General features: G+C 34.9%; 1 protein-coding gene across 1 annotated transcript; it reads left to right on the plus strand.

Annotated features, from left to right (window-relative positions):
- The first annotated feature begins 3,650 nt into the window (after positions 1 to 3,650).
- Positions 3,651 to 14,979, plus strand: LOC138305673 (zinc finger protein 227-like). Its single transcript, XM_069245965.1, has 3 exons — positions 3,651 to 3,792; positions 5,002 to 6,020; positions 14,854 to 14,979. The coding sequence occupies exons 1-3, from the start codon at positions 3,651 to 3,653 to the stop codon at positions 14,977 to 14,979; spliced, it is 1,287 nt and encodes a 428-aa protein (XP_069102066.1).
- The last annotated feature ends 1,352 nt before the right edge of the window (positions 14,980 to 16,331 follow it).

A 16,331-nucleotide genomic window follows, 5' to 3' on the forward strand; every position in this document is an offset into this window, starting at 1 on the left:
TGGTTATTTATCGCGGTCAAGGTGCCCTTTTCAAAACCCAGCACCATGCCCTTTTTTTTTCCTGTGGGAAACACTAGTAGGGGAGGCAACTCCTCTAAGTGCTTGTTTAGCATCTTAAGTTCATTATGGTCCTAAATATACACGGCAATGTTTTGATAAGCGTAATTGCTGAAGAGGGCGATTAGAACACAAAAAATAAGATATTAATGAATTTTAAAAAAATGTTTCAATCACGCTAAAGGATTTGCGGAATGATGAATCTGTTAGTGGCACGTGGCATATGCCACGTGTGAGAAATCTACGTAACTGCTGTAAACAAACATGTTGACTTCTGTTTTAAAACTTCTAATCTTAGTTATTGATGAAGATACTTGTAATACTATCAGTTTAATAAATCGATTGTTATCATAAACTTCTTTGATGCTTCCATATTGAACAATTAAGTCAATTTTAAGATAAAAAGATTTCAAATGACTTCCACACCGGACCGGAAGGCGAAAAGACGAAAATTAAGGTTTGTTAATTTTCGTCTTTTCGGGGCGAAAAGACGAGAATTTTGAAGGCGAAAAGACGAGAATCAAAGTCGCTAATTAGCGTGTATCACTTTCATCTTTTCGTGTTTGACTTTTCGTCTTTTCGTCTTTTCGCTGCGAAAAGACGAGATTTAAATTTGTTAAATTTCGTCTTTTCGGGGCGAAAAGACGAAAAGACGAAAATTAAGGTTTCTTAATTCTCGTCTTTTCGGGGCGAAAAGACGAAAAGACGAAATGGCACAAATCAGCCACCGTAACATATGCATATATTGTATTTTTTTCTGTTAAGACACTAGATCTATCCATGTAAATATTTTGTTCTTGGGCGTGTAAACGTGCAATTATGAAGATACAAATGTTGGAATACGGTGCATCACTTAATTAAATTCGAGTTATACAATTGTTTTATAAATTAAATGCGTTTAGCTCTTAGAAGACTTTGCCATAATTCATATTATGTTGTCATAAAATCTTTTTCAAAGACAAATTTTAGAAAATTTACAGCATGGCAGTGAAGTTAAGAAAACTGATGTCATTATTGCTGTTATTGGCATGCATCAACATTACACTACAGTATTTGGGACAAAATAATTAAAGAAATGTGAATGAACATGGAGGAAGTTTTTATCTTAACTCACAAAATATCATACAGTTTTGGAATTGGGACCATTTCATCTTCATCTCTTTTTAATAAATGTGAATAACGCCTCCTTCAGTACTTACAGTACTTTGATCTTAATTTTACGGAATTGAAGGTTGCCGGACGATTTCTAATATATAACTATTTCAAAACTTCCGGATTTAATTTTAGTCGTGAGGCGAGGAAAGGAAAAGATTTTAACAAGTTAACTTAACTTTAGTCTGCCAATTATCATACGTAAGTTCAGATTTAGATAAACAAAATTCGTATGGTGATAATTTTACGTACGTTTTTTACCTAGTTGTAGAATGACTGATAAATACAAAATGGTTTGACCACAGGTGTCTGCTTCTAGTTTTCAACAGTTTTGGGAAAAAATAGAGGTATGTTTTTCCAAAACCAGAAGCAGACGTCTGTGGTTTGACATCATAATCCAGATTTACACACATATTTTGGTTGCTAGGCAGGCAAGAGTAACCCGATTGGCACATTAAAGTAAAAATAACAGTGGACATTAAAATAATATCGGGATATTTCAATTCTAATTTTATGTATTTGGAAACTATGTTACAAAACTCAACAATTAATATTGTGTGCCATTGAACACTTTTCTTGACATTTATTTTTACAATGTAGTATCACATCCACCTATCTACCAGTTCATAGCCTTGTGTTATGACAAGAAAAAAAGTTGGTGGCCACTCCTGGTATGAGTTGGTGGCCGATTATCTTTCATTTTAAACAGTACGTATATGTACGTACATATACTTGTGTTCAAATGTTGTTTTTTAATGATATGGATCATTCATTAATCACAAAAATATCAATGTCATGCTGTGGCCTATACTTCATTTAGCTACATTTGTATCTTTTATCATCGTATACACAAACTTTCTAGGAATTTACTTAAAACACTTCGATAAGCTACCATTTTCATCTCATTTATTTGAAACAGTCTTCACTTCAGTAATTTTCAGACCTATTTTTGACTCATGCATGGAGAAAAACCCCACTTACGTCTTCAGCGCTATTGAAAATATTAATCAATATTATGCATTATACATGTTGATATATTTAAAACTACAGATACCGATAATTTGGCACAATTTCCAATGATATGAGTGAGAAACAGAGGTTATAAGCGGTAACAGGTGTTGGCATATATGTATGAGTGGATGCTTAAAATGAACAGTCGGGCAAGGATGGCTAAAGTCGGTAAAAATGGTGTGAATGTATCCAGTATAATTTCTTATGAAATGGAAAAATAAAATCTCTCGTCAAAATCTGTCTGCGTACGAAGAAATTAATTTAAAGTATGGAAATTCTAAAACGTCCTCCTGGCTCACTATGTCCGTGGTTACATTTCCACGCAGCCTCGCTTTCAATGCTTTCAACTTTTCTTTACTTTAATGGTCAGAACTGGGAAACTAAGCAGAACTTGGCCGTCGTATTAATATGTGAGAACTTTTGGAAGGCCAATGAACGCATTTAGACTGGTTTTCTTTGCCCGACTATTCACTTTAAAATGCAGAAACTGATTGAGATATAATACAACTTTCTGATAAACAGTGAATTTATATGGTTTATAACACTGATTTACTACATGGAATAATGCCAGTCATAGAAGAAATGGTCACTACATGGAATTTTGGTTCATGACTGCAATTTCAATTTCAACAATATTTTATTGACAATATACATCAAAAGGATCAGACATTAGTCTACACCTATTTAAGTCCGCTATAATTCATATTCTAAAATACATACCGTACATAAATTTATTGTTCTGCAATTATTCACACACACACACACACACACACACACACACACATATATACACATTTATTGTTATTCACACACACACACACACACACACACACACACACATATATACACATATCTTGATTGAATTAGTGACAGCACAGTAAAAATGCATTTGCTGAATAAAGGGGGATAATTAACCCCAATTTTATTTTTTAATAGAAAATGTTTTGATTGAATTAAGTTATTTGATTTTAGTTTTTAAATAGGGATAATAATCATGCTCATTTATTGACAGACTAACATACATACACTCCATGATACATTTCAGGGCTGTAGCTGGGTTTATATACCATTGCAGGCACATGTGACAAAGAAAAAAAGGGCTAGCGCACCAAAGGGGGAGAGTGTGGGAGGGACCTCCCACTTGTGGGGTCTGGGCCTCCACAGTTTTTTTTTCTTTTTCTTTTATGTTTAAAATAATTCCGTTAATTCTGGTGCAATTGGAAGATTTGAGTTTATTATGTGAAACTTTTTAAAGTTTAATGTGCCATATTTAAATTGCGCGATAATTTTGACATTTTTTTCAGTATGATGTATTAAAAAATGGCTAGAAGACCTCTAAGACCCATTGCTACAGATTGGCGTGAAAACCAGATGTAGACTTATTGAAAAAAACGTCATTTATATCAGTACTTTCATCTCACTTGGCCGAAATGGTCAGTGAATGCTTATGTCATGACATGGTGGTGGTACATCCCCAATGCTCCAGTGGTTACTACAACCGCAGCCTATCACATAGTAAAAATGAGACCATATTGAGCTACTTTGTAACAAGATCTGTTTCTTGTTTTACAGGTAGGTTTCGCCCAATGAAATATAAAGATTACAAAATTGAAATTTCTCCTGTACATAGATATAATCTTCAGATCATTTTTAATACATACAGCGAACAATATGGGTGGTCAGTTGTCTAGCTTGACCAGGAAAATACTCCTCTAAAAATAGAGCGAAGTCAAGCTTTACATAGAACATGAAATATTTTTTTCCATAACGAGGCCGCATCAACAAACGGAAGAGTGCAACAATAAGTCAGATAGCAGTGACAGTTTGCCATGGCATGTTTAGTTAATTAAACAACAACAAATCGAAGTGCGATGGACTGTTTAAACATATCATATAATCTATGACACTTCATGTTACTTACATACGCTCGCTAGCTTAATACACCAAACATATATATGTTTTAGTCTGCGGCTGTATGTGCGCTGGCATACATGTATGTGTAGAAATTTAACGCACCACACGCAACACAACAACAGATCCAGGCAAGTTTAGCTTGAGATATGGCTTCTGTTTCTTCTATTGCTACATGCCATCTTTAAATTTCTTTCCCTAGAGATATCCTAGGGTGATACCGATTTGATTCTAATTTCCTTCTCTTTGTTGCCAATTCAGATATTTTTTTTTATTTCTCGCACGTTTTTGTTCAACCATTTTGTTTACTTTTAGTGTGTAACAATGCGTATGCGCAAAACTTCGACAACACATGTACAATCCATCGCAGCTTCATTTGCATACTATTCTGTCTGGCTGACATCGTAATAAATCAAGGATTTCCTTCAATTTTGTATTCAAGACACATTTGTTCAATCTCACACACATAAAGAAATTAAATTGAGGTTTTTTAATATGTTTTTTCATCTTTTCTTCCGTTTATCGGATTTTACAAAAAAAAAAATTATTTGGTTAGACGAAACCTACATTTAATAAAAAAATTACCATTTGAAAAAAATGATTTGAAATCCCAAATTAAAACCCACACAACTGTAAGCAACTATACTGTATGTGAAAACCAGTCCTAATATTTATAATAAAACTACATGTACATTTCTCTTTTTTTTTCAGAAATAAAAAGTGGAAGGATACCGATCAAGGAGGTTAAAACTTAGGAAAAATTCTCTCCCCTGAGACACAGATGACAGTTATGTAAGACTAAGCAATATGAGTGAGCAACATCAAATACATACAGAGCAAAAAATCTAGCAAAAATATGTGTGACAAAAGGTGTACTAGTATCACAAAACATAGACAGACACCCCAAGATAGATACAGGAGAGAAACCTCACAAAAATGATATCTGTGGTAAGGGGTGTAGTGAGGCAGTTAACGAGCAGAAGCCATACCAATGTGATATTTGTAGTAAGAGGTTTGGTGTGGCTCAAAAACTATGTGCACATATCAGAAGACATACAGCAGAGAAACCTTACAAATGTGATGTCTGTGGTAAAGGGTTTAATCGGACACAACACCTACAGACACACCTCAGGACACATACAGGCGAGAAACCTTACAAATGTGATGTCTGTGGTAAGGGGTATAGTAACAATGGTTCCTTAAGGACACACCTCAGGATACATACAGGAGAGAACCCTTACAAATGTGATGTCTGTGGTAAGGGATGTAGTCACTCAAGTGACCTACAGATATACATGTACACCTCAGGACACACACAGGAGAGAAACCTTATAAATGTTATGCCTGTGGTAAGGGGTTTAGTCAAAGAGGTGACCTTCAAAACACACCTCAGGACACATACAGGAGAGAAACCTTACAAATGTGATGTCTGTAGTAAGGAGTTTGGTCGAGCTGATAACCTACAGATACACCTCAGGACACATACAGGAGAGAAACCTTATAAATGCGATGTTTGTGGTAAGGGGTTTTGTCAGACAGGTGCCCTACAGAAACACCTCAGGATACATACAGGAGAGAACCCTTACAAATGTGATATCTGTGGTAAGGAGTTTAGTCGAGTATGTCACCTACAGACACACCTCAGGACACATACAGGGGAGAAACCTTACATATGTGATGTATGTGGTAAGGCATGTAGTAAAAGAGGTGCCCTGCAAAAACACATCAGGACACATACAGGAGAGAAACCTTACAAATGTGATGTATGTGGTAAGGGGTTTAGTCAAACAGGTGACCTACAGAGACACACAAGGACACATACAGGAGACAAAACCTTAAAAAGTTATCTGTGTAGCATGGACGGTAGTCAAGCAGATGTGATATCTGTGGTAATCGATTTGCATTGTCGATTCACCTGCAGATGCACCCCAGGAAACATACAGGGTAAAAGTTTTACAATGATGACGATTGTGATAAAATACCTTTCCATTCCCAATGACTTGTATCAAATGACACTCGGATTTTGGAACAATGCCAAAAAATTAACTTTGTTCAGATAATCCGTCAATCACATCAATATAAAATAAACAAAAACTTTGTCACAAGGCCTTTTTAGTTTCTTTTAAGGTCATCCGAAGGGTCAGTATAGTAATAACACTGACCCCAACAACAAGACAAAAACTCAGAGAGAAAAAAAGGTGATACTGTTAAACAAGGTATACAGAGAAATGAATGACTAGGCATAGTAATTAAATAAGGCCTCGAAACCATTCTCCTACTAGAAATCCGGTTTTTAATTGTGAAATACACATAATTAATATACATAACGTCACTGCATTAATTTAAAAAATGAATAATCCAATATATACATTTAGTATGAAATACATTCAGATGCACCATGCATATTATTTTAAGTTGTGTACGTTTGGTTCCATTATATATGACTGAAATTAGATAAATCTTATATATATTTTAAAACATTTATGAATTACTGTACAAAAACAGGGCCGCAGTGGCTGAGTGATTAAGATGTCCTGACATTACCACAATCCCTCCACCTCTGGGATGCAGGTTCGAATCATATGTGGGGTAGTTGCCAGGTACTGACCGCTGGTCGGTGGTTTTTCTCCGGGTACTCCGGCTTTCTTCCGCCAACAAACAAGGCACGTCTTAACATGACCCTGGCTGTTAATTGGACGTTAAACTAAAAATAAAAACTTTACAAAAACTCCCCAGCCAATCCGCAGGACCCCGCCATAAATAAACTTGAGGCTAACGAATCCCTAATGCTTACCTCCCACAATCATTTTACTTCAAATTAGTGTCTCATAAGTCAGTTTGGTTGGATATCATTATCATAATATTTTTGTTTTAAAATAGTACTGTGATGTTTTATGTGATTTTGATATGTGACATTCAAATAAAATAAAATGTTCTGATAAATCCGAGTGGCTGCGTCTTGAAAAGAGCACTTGCTTCATTTTAGCGCGAACAATTGCAAATTGAAAAATCGTTGCACTAATCCTTTGATAGTTAAGAATAATTTTCCTTTACATGACAAATATATATCGCTATATACTATTCTCCAATAAACAGGCCTCATGGTAAAGATGGCGGCGTACACTCTGAAAAATGATTATCAGCATTAATAAAGAAGGTATCGTAAAGGCAATGATAACCGAAGTATTTTTGGGATGTAGAAGTTGTTTAAGCACCCACTTTCAACATTTATGGTCATTTCGTCCATTTCGATGTATCGTAGACCTGTGTATCGCTGAGCGAAGTCGAGGAAATTAGATTAACTTTGAAATTGACTGAAAACATTATCGTAAACACTTAAATTATTTTTCTTCAAAATTGAGTATAATGACAGGCACTTACCGTTTTGGCTCGAAGTTGGTCGTATACATTGTATTTTGTATATATTGTATTTTGTTCCCCCGGTGGTACGTAGTATTCAGGTCGATTATTATATTAGAATGAAACTGACCAGCTTCAAATAATAAACAGCATACATAAGATGACCTTTGTAACTGACGCTGACACTTTAATTATTTTTCTTCAAAAATTAATGTAATGACAGACATTTACCGTTTTGGCTCGAACCTGCGAAGTTCATCGTATTTTGTTTCCCCGCTGGTCTTGTTCAGGTCTTTCCAGTTAAATATAAGATATATATATATATGCACAGTAAAGATATCGAGGACAAGTAACAACATCCAGTCAATTGTTTTATTTCTATTTTAGTGTCAAACAATTCGCATCGTATAAAACACTTCATAGAAATAATATTTTCATCAAACGTAAGATATGTCCAGCTAATGTTGGCGTACTTAGACAATTTAATTACATGAAGCAAATTAAAGCATTCTATAACGTTGAATGCTTAAAGTTAAGGATGTATTCTTCTGAGGTTTCAGTCCCGTTGAAGTCTCGTTTCGACATAGATCAAAGAAGTTATGAGATTTTCAAATAAAATCTATCAATATCTGTAGCAAATTAAATTTCTATTTTTAGGTCACCTGAGACAAAGTCTCAGGTGACCTATTCTGATCACCTTTTGTCCGTCGTCGTCTGTCGTCAGTCGTGCGTCGTGCGTCGTATGGCGATGCGTCGTGCGTCGTATGGCGATAAACAATTTACTTTTTCGACTTCTTCTCTAAAAGTGCAGAACCAAATTTGTTGAAATTTTGCAGAACCATTCCATAGCCAAAGGTCAACCAAAATTGTGAGTTTTATGGTCCCAGCCCTACAGGGGCCCGAGGGGTGGGGCCAAAAGGGTTCAAATAGGCTAAAACTTCAAAAATCTTCGAAAAGACATTTTTGAGCATTATTTGGTCATTTGTAATAGGAAATAAGTCAAATGTTGTCAGAATGATCAGTATGAGATGGCTATTGAATTCTTTTAACAATTATTCAACGACTGACCACCAAGGGCCTAAGGGATGGGGCCAAAAAGGGTCAAATAGGCTAAAACTTCAAAAATCTTCTTCTGAAATTCCAGAAATTGCAGAATCAAATACTCTTCATAGATTGAAAGGTCTTGAGGTCCTTTACAAAAATTGTGAATTATACATGTATGACCATGGGGTCTCACGTTCCCCCCTGGGGAGGGGGTCAAGTTTACTATAGTTTATATATGGAAAACACATTTTTGAGCATTATTTGGTCATTTGTAATAGGAAATAAGTCAAATGTTGTCAGAATGATCAGTATGAGATGGCCATTGAATACTTTAAATAATTTTTCCACGACTCACCCCCAGGAGCCTGAGAGGTTGGGCCAAAAGGTGCCAAATAGGCTAAAACTTCAAAAATCTTCTTCTGAAATTCCAGAAATTGCAGAATCAAATACTCTTCATAGATTGAAAGGTCTTGAGGTCTTTTACATAAATTGTGAATTATATGACCTTGGGGTCTCACGTTCGCCCCTATAGTTTATATAGGGAAAACACATTTTTGAGCATTATTTGGTCATTTGTAATAGGAAATAAGTCAAATGTTGTCAGAATTATCAGTATGAGATGGCCATTGAACCATATTAACAATTTTTCAACGACTGACCACCAGGGGCCTGAGGGGCGGGGCCAAAATTGGTCAAAATGGTTAAAATTTCAAAAATCGTCTTCTGAATTCACAGGTTTGATTGAACCAAAAAATCTTAATAGATTAAAAAGTGAAATTTATAAAATCACTGACACTGACTGACTTCTAGTTTGGTTTTGTTGTTTAACGTTGGCAAAGCAAATTGGAATTTTAAGCATTAGGTTTGGTAACATAATACACTAGATTTGAACCAACTTTGCAATGCTCTTTTCTATATCAGCACTCAGGTGACCGTCAAGGCCTCTTGGGCCTCCTGTTAATAGATTTTTTTATACGAGGATTTTAAGGAATGGCCCATTTGGCGGCCATTTTGAAATTGTGTCTTTTTTCGCTTTGAGTAGAGCCATGGTTTTACCATTTTTTGCTTAAATTGTTTTCACTTAAATCATCACTGCACGAGCATTTCTGGCTGTATCAAGCAAATTTTTTGCTGTAATTCTTAACTAATATTTTGGTAATTAAAATGTTAAGCATTAACATGTGTGGTTTTGAAAAAACAACCATTTCCCTGTTTATATGCAAAATATTTCCAAGAGTTTAATACCAGAAATTTTGCTATAGAGGGTTAAATCTTGCAAATGGCTGAAAATGGTGCATTTTGAAGCTTAAAATTAAGGGGTAGGGTAGCATATGTCGTTAATCCGAGAAAAAAAGAGTCTTATTAATTATAACTGCTATATTTTCATAGAAGATCACTGGAAAATAAATTATGCAAAAATCCATGCATATCAAACACCTTATTTGGAAATTAAAACTTTAATCTCCGGTGTACACGACCGGCTATATTTATAGTCCACATTTGTATATGTTTGAATAGTAACGACGAAATCCATATATAGATGTACAACGTCCCGAAAAGATAAACTTTTTATAGCCGGTGTAACGTTGAAAATGGACATCCGTTGAAAATAGACCTCGGGTAATTTTTCAACTTTGAAAAAATGACCCCGAATGCCGTTGAAAACTGAACTTTAAGCGCACTTTTTACACCGATTCGTTGAAAATGGACCCCGTTGAAAAGGACCCCATAAGAACTCATTTATCATTACGTAACTCAACGCTACAAACTAGATCTCGACAACGCTTTCCCAATGACTCGCCAAAGTCGACTCGATGTATTAATCTTATTTTGGATAAAAAAGAATGTCAAAATTCAAGGTCATACTATTTAAACTTCAAGATTCATTTCTGTACATTTTTATTTTATTTTACGATATCATGAAGCAAATAAGTGCAGAAAAGTAAAGAGTTATCGGACTAAGGCCTTACTTAGTTTGGATTATTTTGTTTCACGTCATATTAACAGTCAGTGTCAAGTAAGGACGTAAGGACAGCATGTAATAATTTTGTATATTTAGAATTAGGAAGGTTATCTTTGTACCCAGAAAAATAAGAATTTTGGAGTATAGGATAAAACTAAAATATACTTCTTATTGTATTTCAAAAGAATGTTTAGATAATATAATTAAAAATAATGATGAGTGGATTATTTTATTAAACCTGAACTAGTTAAAATGGATTAGGATACCTCTGGAATGAAAGTTACACTGACTGTTATACATGTAACATTACTGAGAATATAATTAATGACGTATATAGACAAGAGGTTATTAACAATAATGTAAATAATACAACACGAGGTATAAAAAACATTAAGTAGACAATTTTTGTTTACAATTGTATTAAACAAAGCCTATGTTAAAGATGTTTAACAAAAACAAGACTTTCGTCACACAATTTAAATATTGAAAATTGAAGAAAACAAAATATTTCACGAGAAAATAGATTGTGTACATGTTGTGATTCAAGTGAACTTGATGATGAATATCATTTTCAACTATAATGTCCATATCATGTAGATTTACGCCAAATCTACATTAAGAAATATTATTACAGAAAACTAGTTTTTTAGTAAATTGTTAAGCGTTAAAAACGTTAAAGAATTACAAATTAAAATGCTGGTAAATTTATTCATTTTGCTTTTAAGAAAAGGTAAGAACAATTTAATGATGAAAGATATTTCTCTGAAAATCTATGATATATTTACATGAATGAATCGTACTGTTAATATTTAGGGAGAAGGCGTGTATATTATATAGGCATGTTGCATGTTGCCCCATTCCTATTGTCTTTAACAACTGATAAATAAAATATTACGGTCATTTTTCAACAGACCATCTATCTGTATAGAGTTTGCCACGGTCATTTTTCAACGGTCATTTTTCAACAGATCTGCCGTTGAGAATTGACCCTCGAAGCTGTCAATTTTCAATGGCATGTTCAATTTTCGACAGCATTCGAGGTCAGTTTTCAACGTTGAAAAATGACCCGAGGTAAATTTTCAACGGAGGTCCATTTTCAACGTTACACCGGCCAATTAATCGGTCACAACGCCAGTATGAATCTTGATTAGCTGATGTTCAAGATGTTTGTCATAATGGGGCTCATATCGTCTTAATGACGGCACTTTGTACAGATGTGTAGGATGATTTTGAAAGTAAAATTATCGCTCTTTCCAACGGTAGTAGCCGTTTTTATGACGATGAACTAGAAATGTGTTTTTATAGTCCCTAAAGTTGCATGTAGGCGGGTTAGAAATTTGGAGTCTGTGAGCTTTCCACCCTTCTCGTATATACTTGTAGTACCGTGTATAATGATTTTTATCGTTTTTTTTATCTAGACCTCTAAAACGTCTAAAAATGGTGTTAGGGCACTCTGATGGGTCCATGATTATATAATCTATAACTAATTCTCAGATCCCTATGCTTGCGGAGCGGGACCGCCGCGGGAGCGATGTTGCTTGCGCGCGCGGATCCACAGCGTGTTCCGGGCGAGGTCGCTCGAATATAAAGGGTGGGGGCTAAACCATGTAGCCCGCCCCGAGCCCGAGCTTTGGTTATTTTCCTTTTTCTCTCCAAAATAGCACGTATTAAAACAATTTTTGGCACAAAGAATCTTTGAGGTATTTTTTATCTATACATATAGTTCATATTTCATGAAATTAATGTGAATTTCATAAATCGACCTTTATCACTTTTCAGGGGTCGGGTTTTAAAGCTCGGGCTCGGGGCGGGCTACATGGTTTAGCCCCCGCCCCGATTAAGTCCGAAATCACTCTTTGGGTACTGTAGTACAGAAAGATATATACTGATATATGTAGTCTGTCTAGGTCTGTCATCCGATCTCTCTTACTCGCTCTCAAAACTTTACTGTATTGTTCACGGGTACATATGAATAAGTTCTTGTGTTTGTTTTATTTTAAATAATCGTTATACCAATTTGACATTTTTGCTGAAGATAGACATCGGTTGATTTGTTTGTAGTTATTTTTATTAACATTTTCCGGGAATTGAAGAGTAACCCATTATCCGAGCAGTTTCTAATATTAGTAGCCATTTCATCACATCCGGATTTAGTTTTAGTCGGTGGGTGATGAATGTCTGATGATGTTGTATTGATAGCCAGTTTAGTCTGCAAATATCTATTGTCATACGTAAGTACAAAACTTTGATATAATTAGTAAGCAACAAATTTTTACGTACCAGCAAGGATTTTATGTAAGAAGGATTAATGTCACTGTTTAAACACCATGCGAGCTCCTGTGTAGAATAACAGGAGTTTGACGTTCTGTCAATAACGGAATAATACATGGGTGTTTTTATGTATTTATTCTATATATTATTGACAGAAGGTCAAACTCCTATGGTAGAACGAATAATTATACCCTGCCACACTGTTCCTGGCAGGGTATCTGACGACGACCATCTGCCAGAAATCTTTAATTGCATGTACGTGTATAATCTTCCTCCGTCGTTCAGAGCTACGTTAACGTTATTGCAGCTAGCTATAGATCGCAGGTGCTTGAACAGGTAGGGGGAAAACCACTAAGTTGGGTAATATGTGGGATGGTCCTGCATTTCAGTAATATATAAAATCCTGTATTTGAGGGGTCATTGTGTTTAAATACGAAAATGCAGGATATCTGAAATGAATGTGGATGACTAGCCCAAGATACTCTGGCCCTGACACCAGACTTTGACATTATGACAGGTAGATATCTGGTGTAGGGCCAGAGCGCAGTGCTATATCAAAGGTGGAACTTGTTGACATTGGAGACTGCTTACAAAGCATTAAATTACCACGAGAAGGGTCACTTAGCTTAAAGTCTTTTCAGCAAATGAATAATTTATCTACCCACAGCATTCCATTTTATCTTGTGTGCACTTAATATTATATCAGTACAGTAGTTTCTTTTACGCAACTTTAAATCACCCTCGTCCTCGTTGCCATTTTCTCATAGTATGTAAATTGCCTAAAATTAGTGCTAGAACGGGTAACCAGATAACGGGTTCACGGTTCGGTTTCAGCTTGTATCCGGTTAGCATTTTAGCTATCCTATAACTGCCCTATACATTTCGTACGGCAAAAATACTCCTCAAAGTAGAAATAACACAATCGTCTTTACCATTATATCACTGTAATGAAATTAAAAGTGTTAAAACAGTGTTGTTATCGGAAACTGGGTCGTCACTAAAACGCTTTCTGTTTTGTGAACGTGATGTGCGCAAGTGCCGTGTAAACTGAACACTTTCGCTGCCATCATTCCTTATTTAATTATCAATCAGACAGTCTAGTTTGTTTTGTGACGGGAATTTGTAACCCCAAACATAAGTTCTACTTGTTTATATATGTTACCATTTGTGCATAAATGTTTTAATTTCTCTTTTGTGTTTTTATATTGATTATGTGATGCTATATTCTTGTGAATACTTAACAAGTATGTGTATAGGTTTTAAAGGGGTTATCGAATCAATGATGTAGTCTAGAGATACAGGCCAAATTGGTTTATGTATTTGGTAGCCGACCTATATTGAATATATAATATATTTGTATGATTACCATTCAGGCATATTTACTGTGTTTTCATTAATTCACTAAACGAATTATACTAATGGTTAACTGGCAAAATCAAGCAAATTGAATCATCAACGCTAAAAAAATTATCAATATAATATATTGATTATGATGTCATAACATTTTGTAGTCTAAGAGTAGTTCAGCAGTCCAAAAGTAAAAATTAGTTTTAGGAATTAAACATCGAATTTATTTTATTTTTTAGATTTAAAATGTAAATTCAGTCGTATACCTTAGTGTACTAAAGTGTAAATTGAGGAACAGTGTTTACATGAGGGGTTGGGAGGGGGTGATAATGAGCAAGGTTGTATTTCTGACAATATAACAGTGTAATTGTGTGTGATCGACATGAGCTTGAATATGAGAGTTTTCATTCATAAACGGACTTTTCTGCGGTTACGATTCTGTAAGGTATTGGCGCTAGCATTGTAAGTTATAGCGATTTTAACTGAGATTTAAAAAAAAGATATTTCAAGAATAGTTTTAAAAACATTCAATTGTCGTCGACCACCATTGTCTTTCTTTCTATCCGTATTTCAACGCGCATATCAACCCCTATATAAAGTACGTAAATCGATACACGTGAGGTTGTGTCCTCGACTCGGACTTGACCAAGGACGTAAAGTGCCATCAGTCTATCATTACATCTAGTGGGTGGTAACATTGTTTATTTTCCGTTTGATTATGTATTATCTATATTTAGAATGCGTCCATGGGTGTCAAACCACGTGCTTTACACGGGGATCAGTCACTGGCTCCCATCAAACTAAACTTACTTCCATGGATGCGACACAGTCACAATAAAGTGTATCTCAAAAACGATTTTTGAAACATGTCATTTAATTGTATACTTTGTAGAAACACTGTTACATTTAAGTATGTTTTTGCGTTAAAACGCGATTATAGCATGCCATCACACAAGGAATTATGTAACTAAAATAACTTAATAGGCCTTCAACTCGGTGTTAGTGCTCGTTATGTGATTGGATAATACAAAATTTAACTCATATTATGTTTATTTGTTTTTAACTAACAAAAAGTGGTTCTGATTTGATGTTATCAATATACAATAGTGATCGTTAAGATGTAAACTTTATATTATAGTGAACTGACAAATTGAAACGATGGCTATCAGGTTTAGTTATATATTTGTATATAATAAACACATTAATACCTATTTAATCTTACGTGTTGTTTTGATATAACTAGTATAAGATACGAATTAAAGGGCGCTTTGAAACCAAAAGTGGAAGACAATAAAGATAGCCTCGATAGTAAGAATTAAACTATTAACGTACATATGTCAATGGGTTTTTTGGATATTTGGTGATAAAACATAATTGAACTGAAAATAGTTCCCATAGTTAATGTCATAAGTACCTGCAAATATCATACCCCAACTTCTCAAATAGGTTTTCCTTGTAAAGATTATGCGAAATATTTACGTTTTACAGTTCTCAGCCAATCATCGTTATAGGTTGGTTTGTGGCACTGATTATTGAATGGGCCAGCTTATTTTCTGTTATCCTTAGAGCAAACAGACGTTTCCGCAAAATATTTGCGTCATAGTCAAGCTGTAGCGAGCAGATTAAAGATGTTTGTAAGCACAGTGCATAGTGTGTTGTCTACTGCAACCGATGTAACTACATGCTTGTGAAAGAATCGTGATGATTATTTTTGGTATTTTTGCCTGGAAAGCTAAACCTGCGGAATCTAGGGTTTTTTATGACATGATATTGTCATTCTAAAAATGACCCACCACCTATTCAGGTTCATAAATCAACAATTTCTAATAAAATAAAACATGTAATAAAGTACATGATTTATTAAGATTATTTTCCATCCTCGATACTTCAGGGGTTAATATAATTGACGTTATACCCACTGTGGAGTATCTAAAAAAACTTAAGGCAACAGAACAGAACAGGTAATTTAGTCCTTTGATGTACGTACATCACAAGAGCCGTATAACGGTACACTAGTTGATAGTGTATTTTCACAGATGGACGTGGCTTTCTCTATAGTTTTCCAAAGGAATCTTTTGCAGGTCTATGATTGGTTCAGATTTGTTTCTCCTGAACTGCCTTCGGTTTTACTATTATGTAGTCCAGGGGTGGATATACCATCAGTTATAGTAACCCCTGAAGTATCGAGGATGATCATTTCCACATCTCTAAGAAT

Source organism: Argopecten irradians, chromosome 13 (assembly GCF_041381155.1).
Source record: "Argopecten irradians isolate NY chromosome 13, Ai_NY, whole genome shotgun sequence".
Taxonomy (NCBI): Eukaryota; Metazoa; Mollusca; class Bivalvia; order Pectinida; family Pectinidae; genus Argopecten; species Argopecten irradians.

What these genes read in the sequence shown, in the direction of transcription:
- LOC138305673 (XM_069245965.1), top strand. Translation starts at nt 3,651, where the DNA reads ATGGTCAGTGAATGCTTATGTCATGACATGGTGGTGGTACATCCCCAA. An exon ending in ATCTGTTTCTTGTTTTACAG is followed by an intron (nt 3,793 to 5,001) that starts GTAGGTTTCGCC and finishes GTGTGACAAAAG; the next exon opens with GTGTACTAGTATCACAAAAC. An exon ending in AAGCAGATGTGATATCTGTG is followed by an intron (nt 6,021 to 14,853) that starts GTAATCGATTTG and finishes ATCTATATTTAG; the next exon opens with AATGCGTCCATGGGTGTCAA.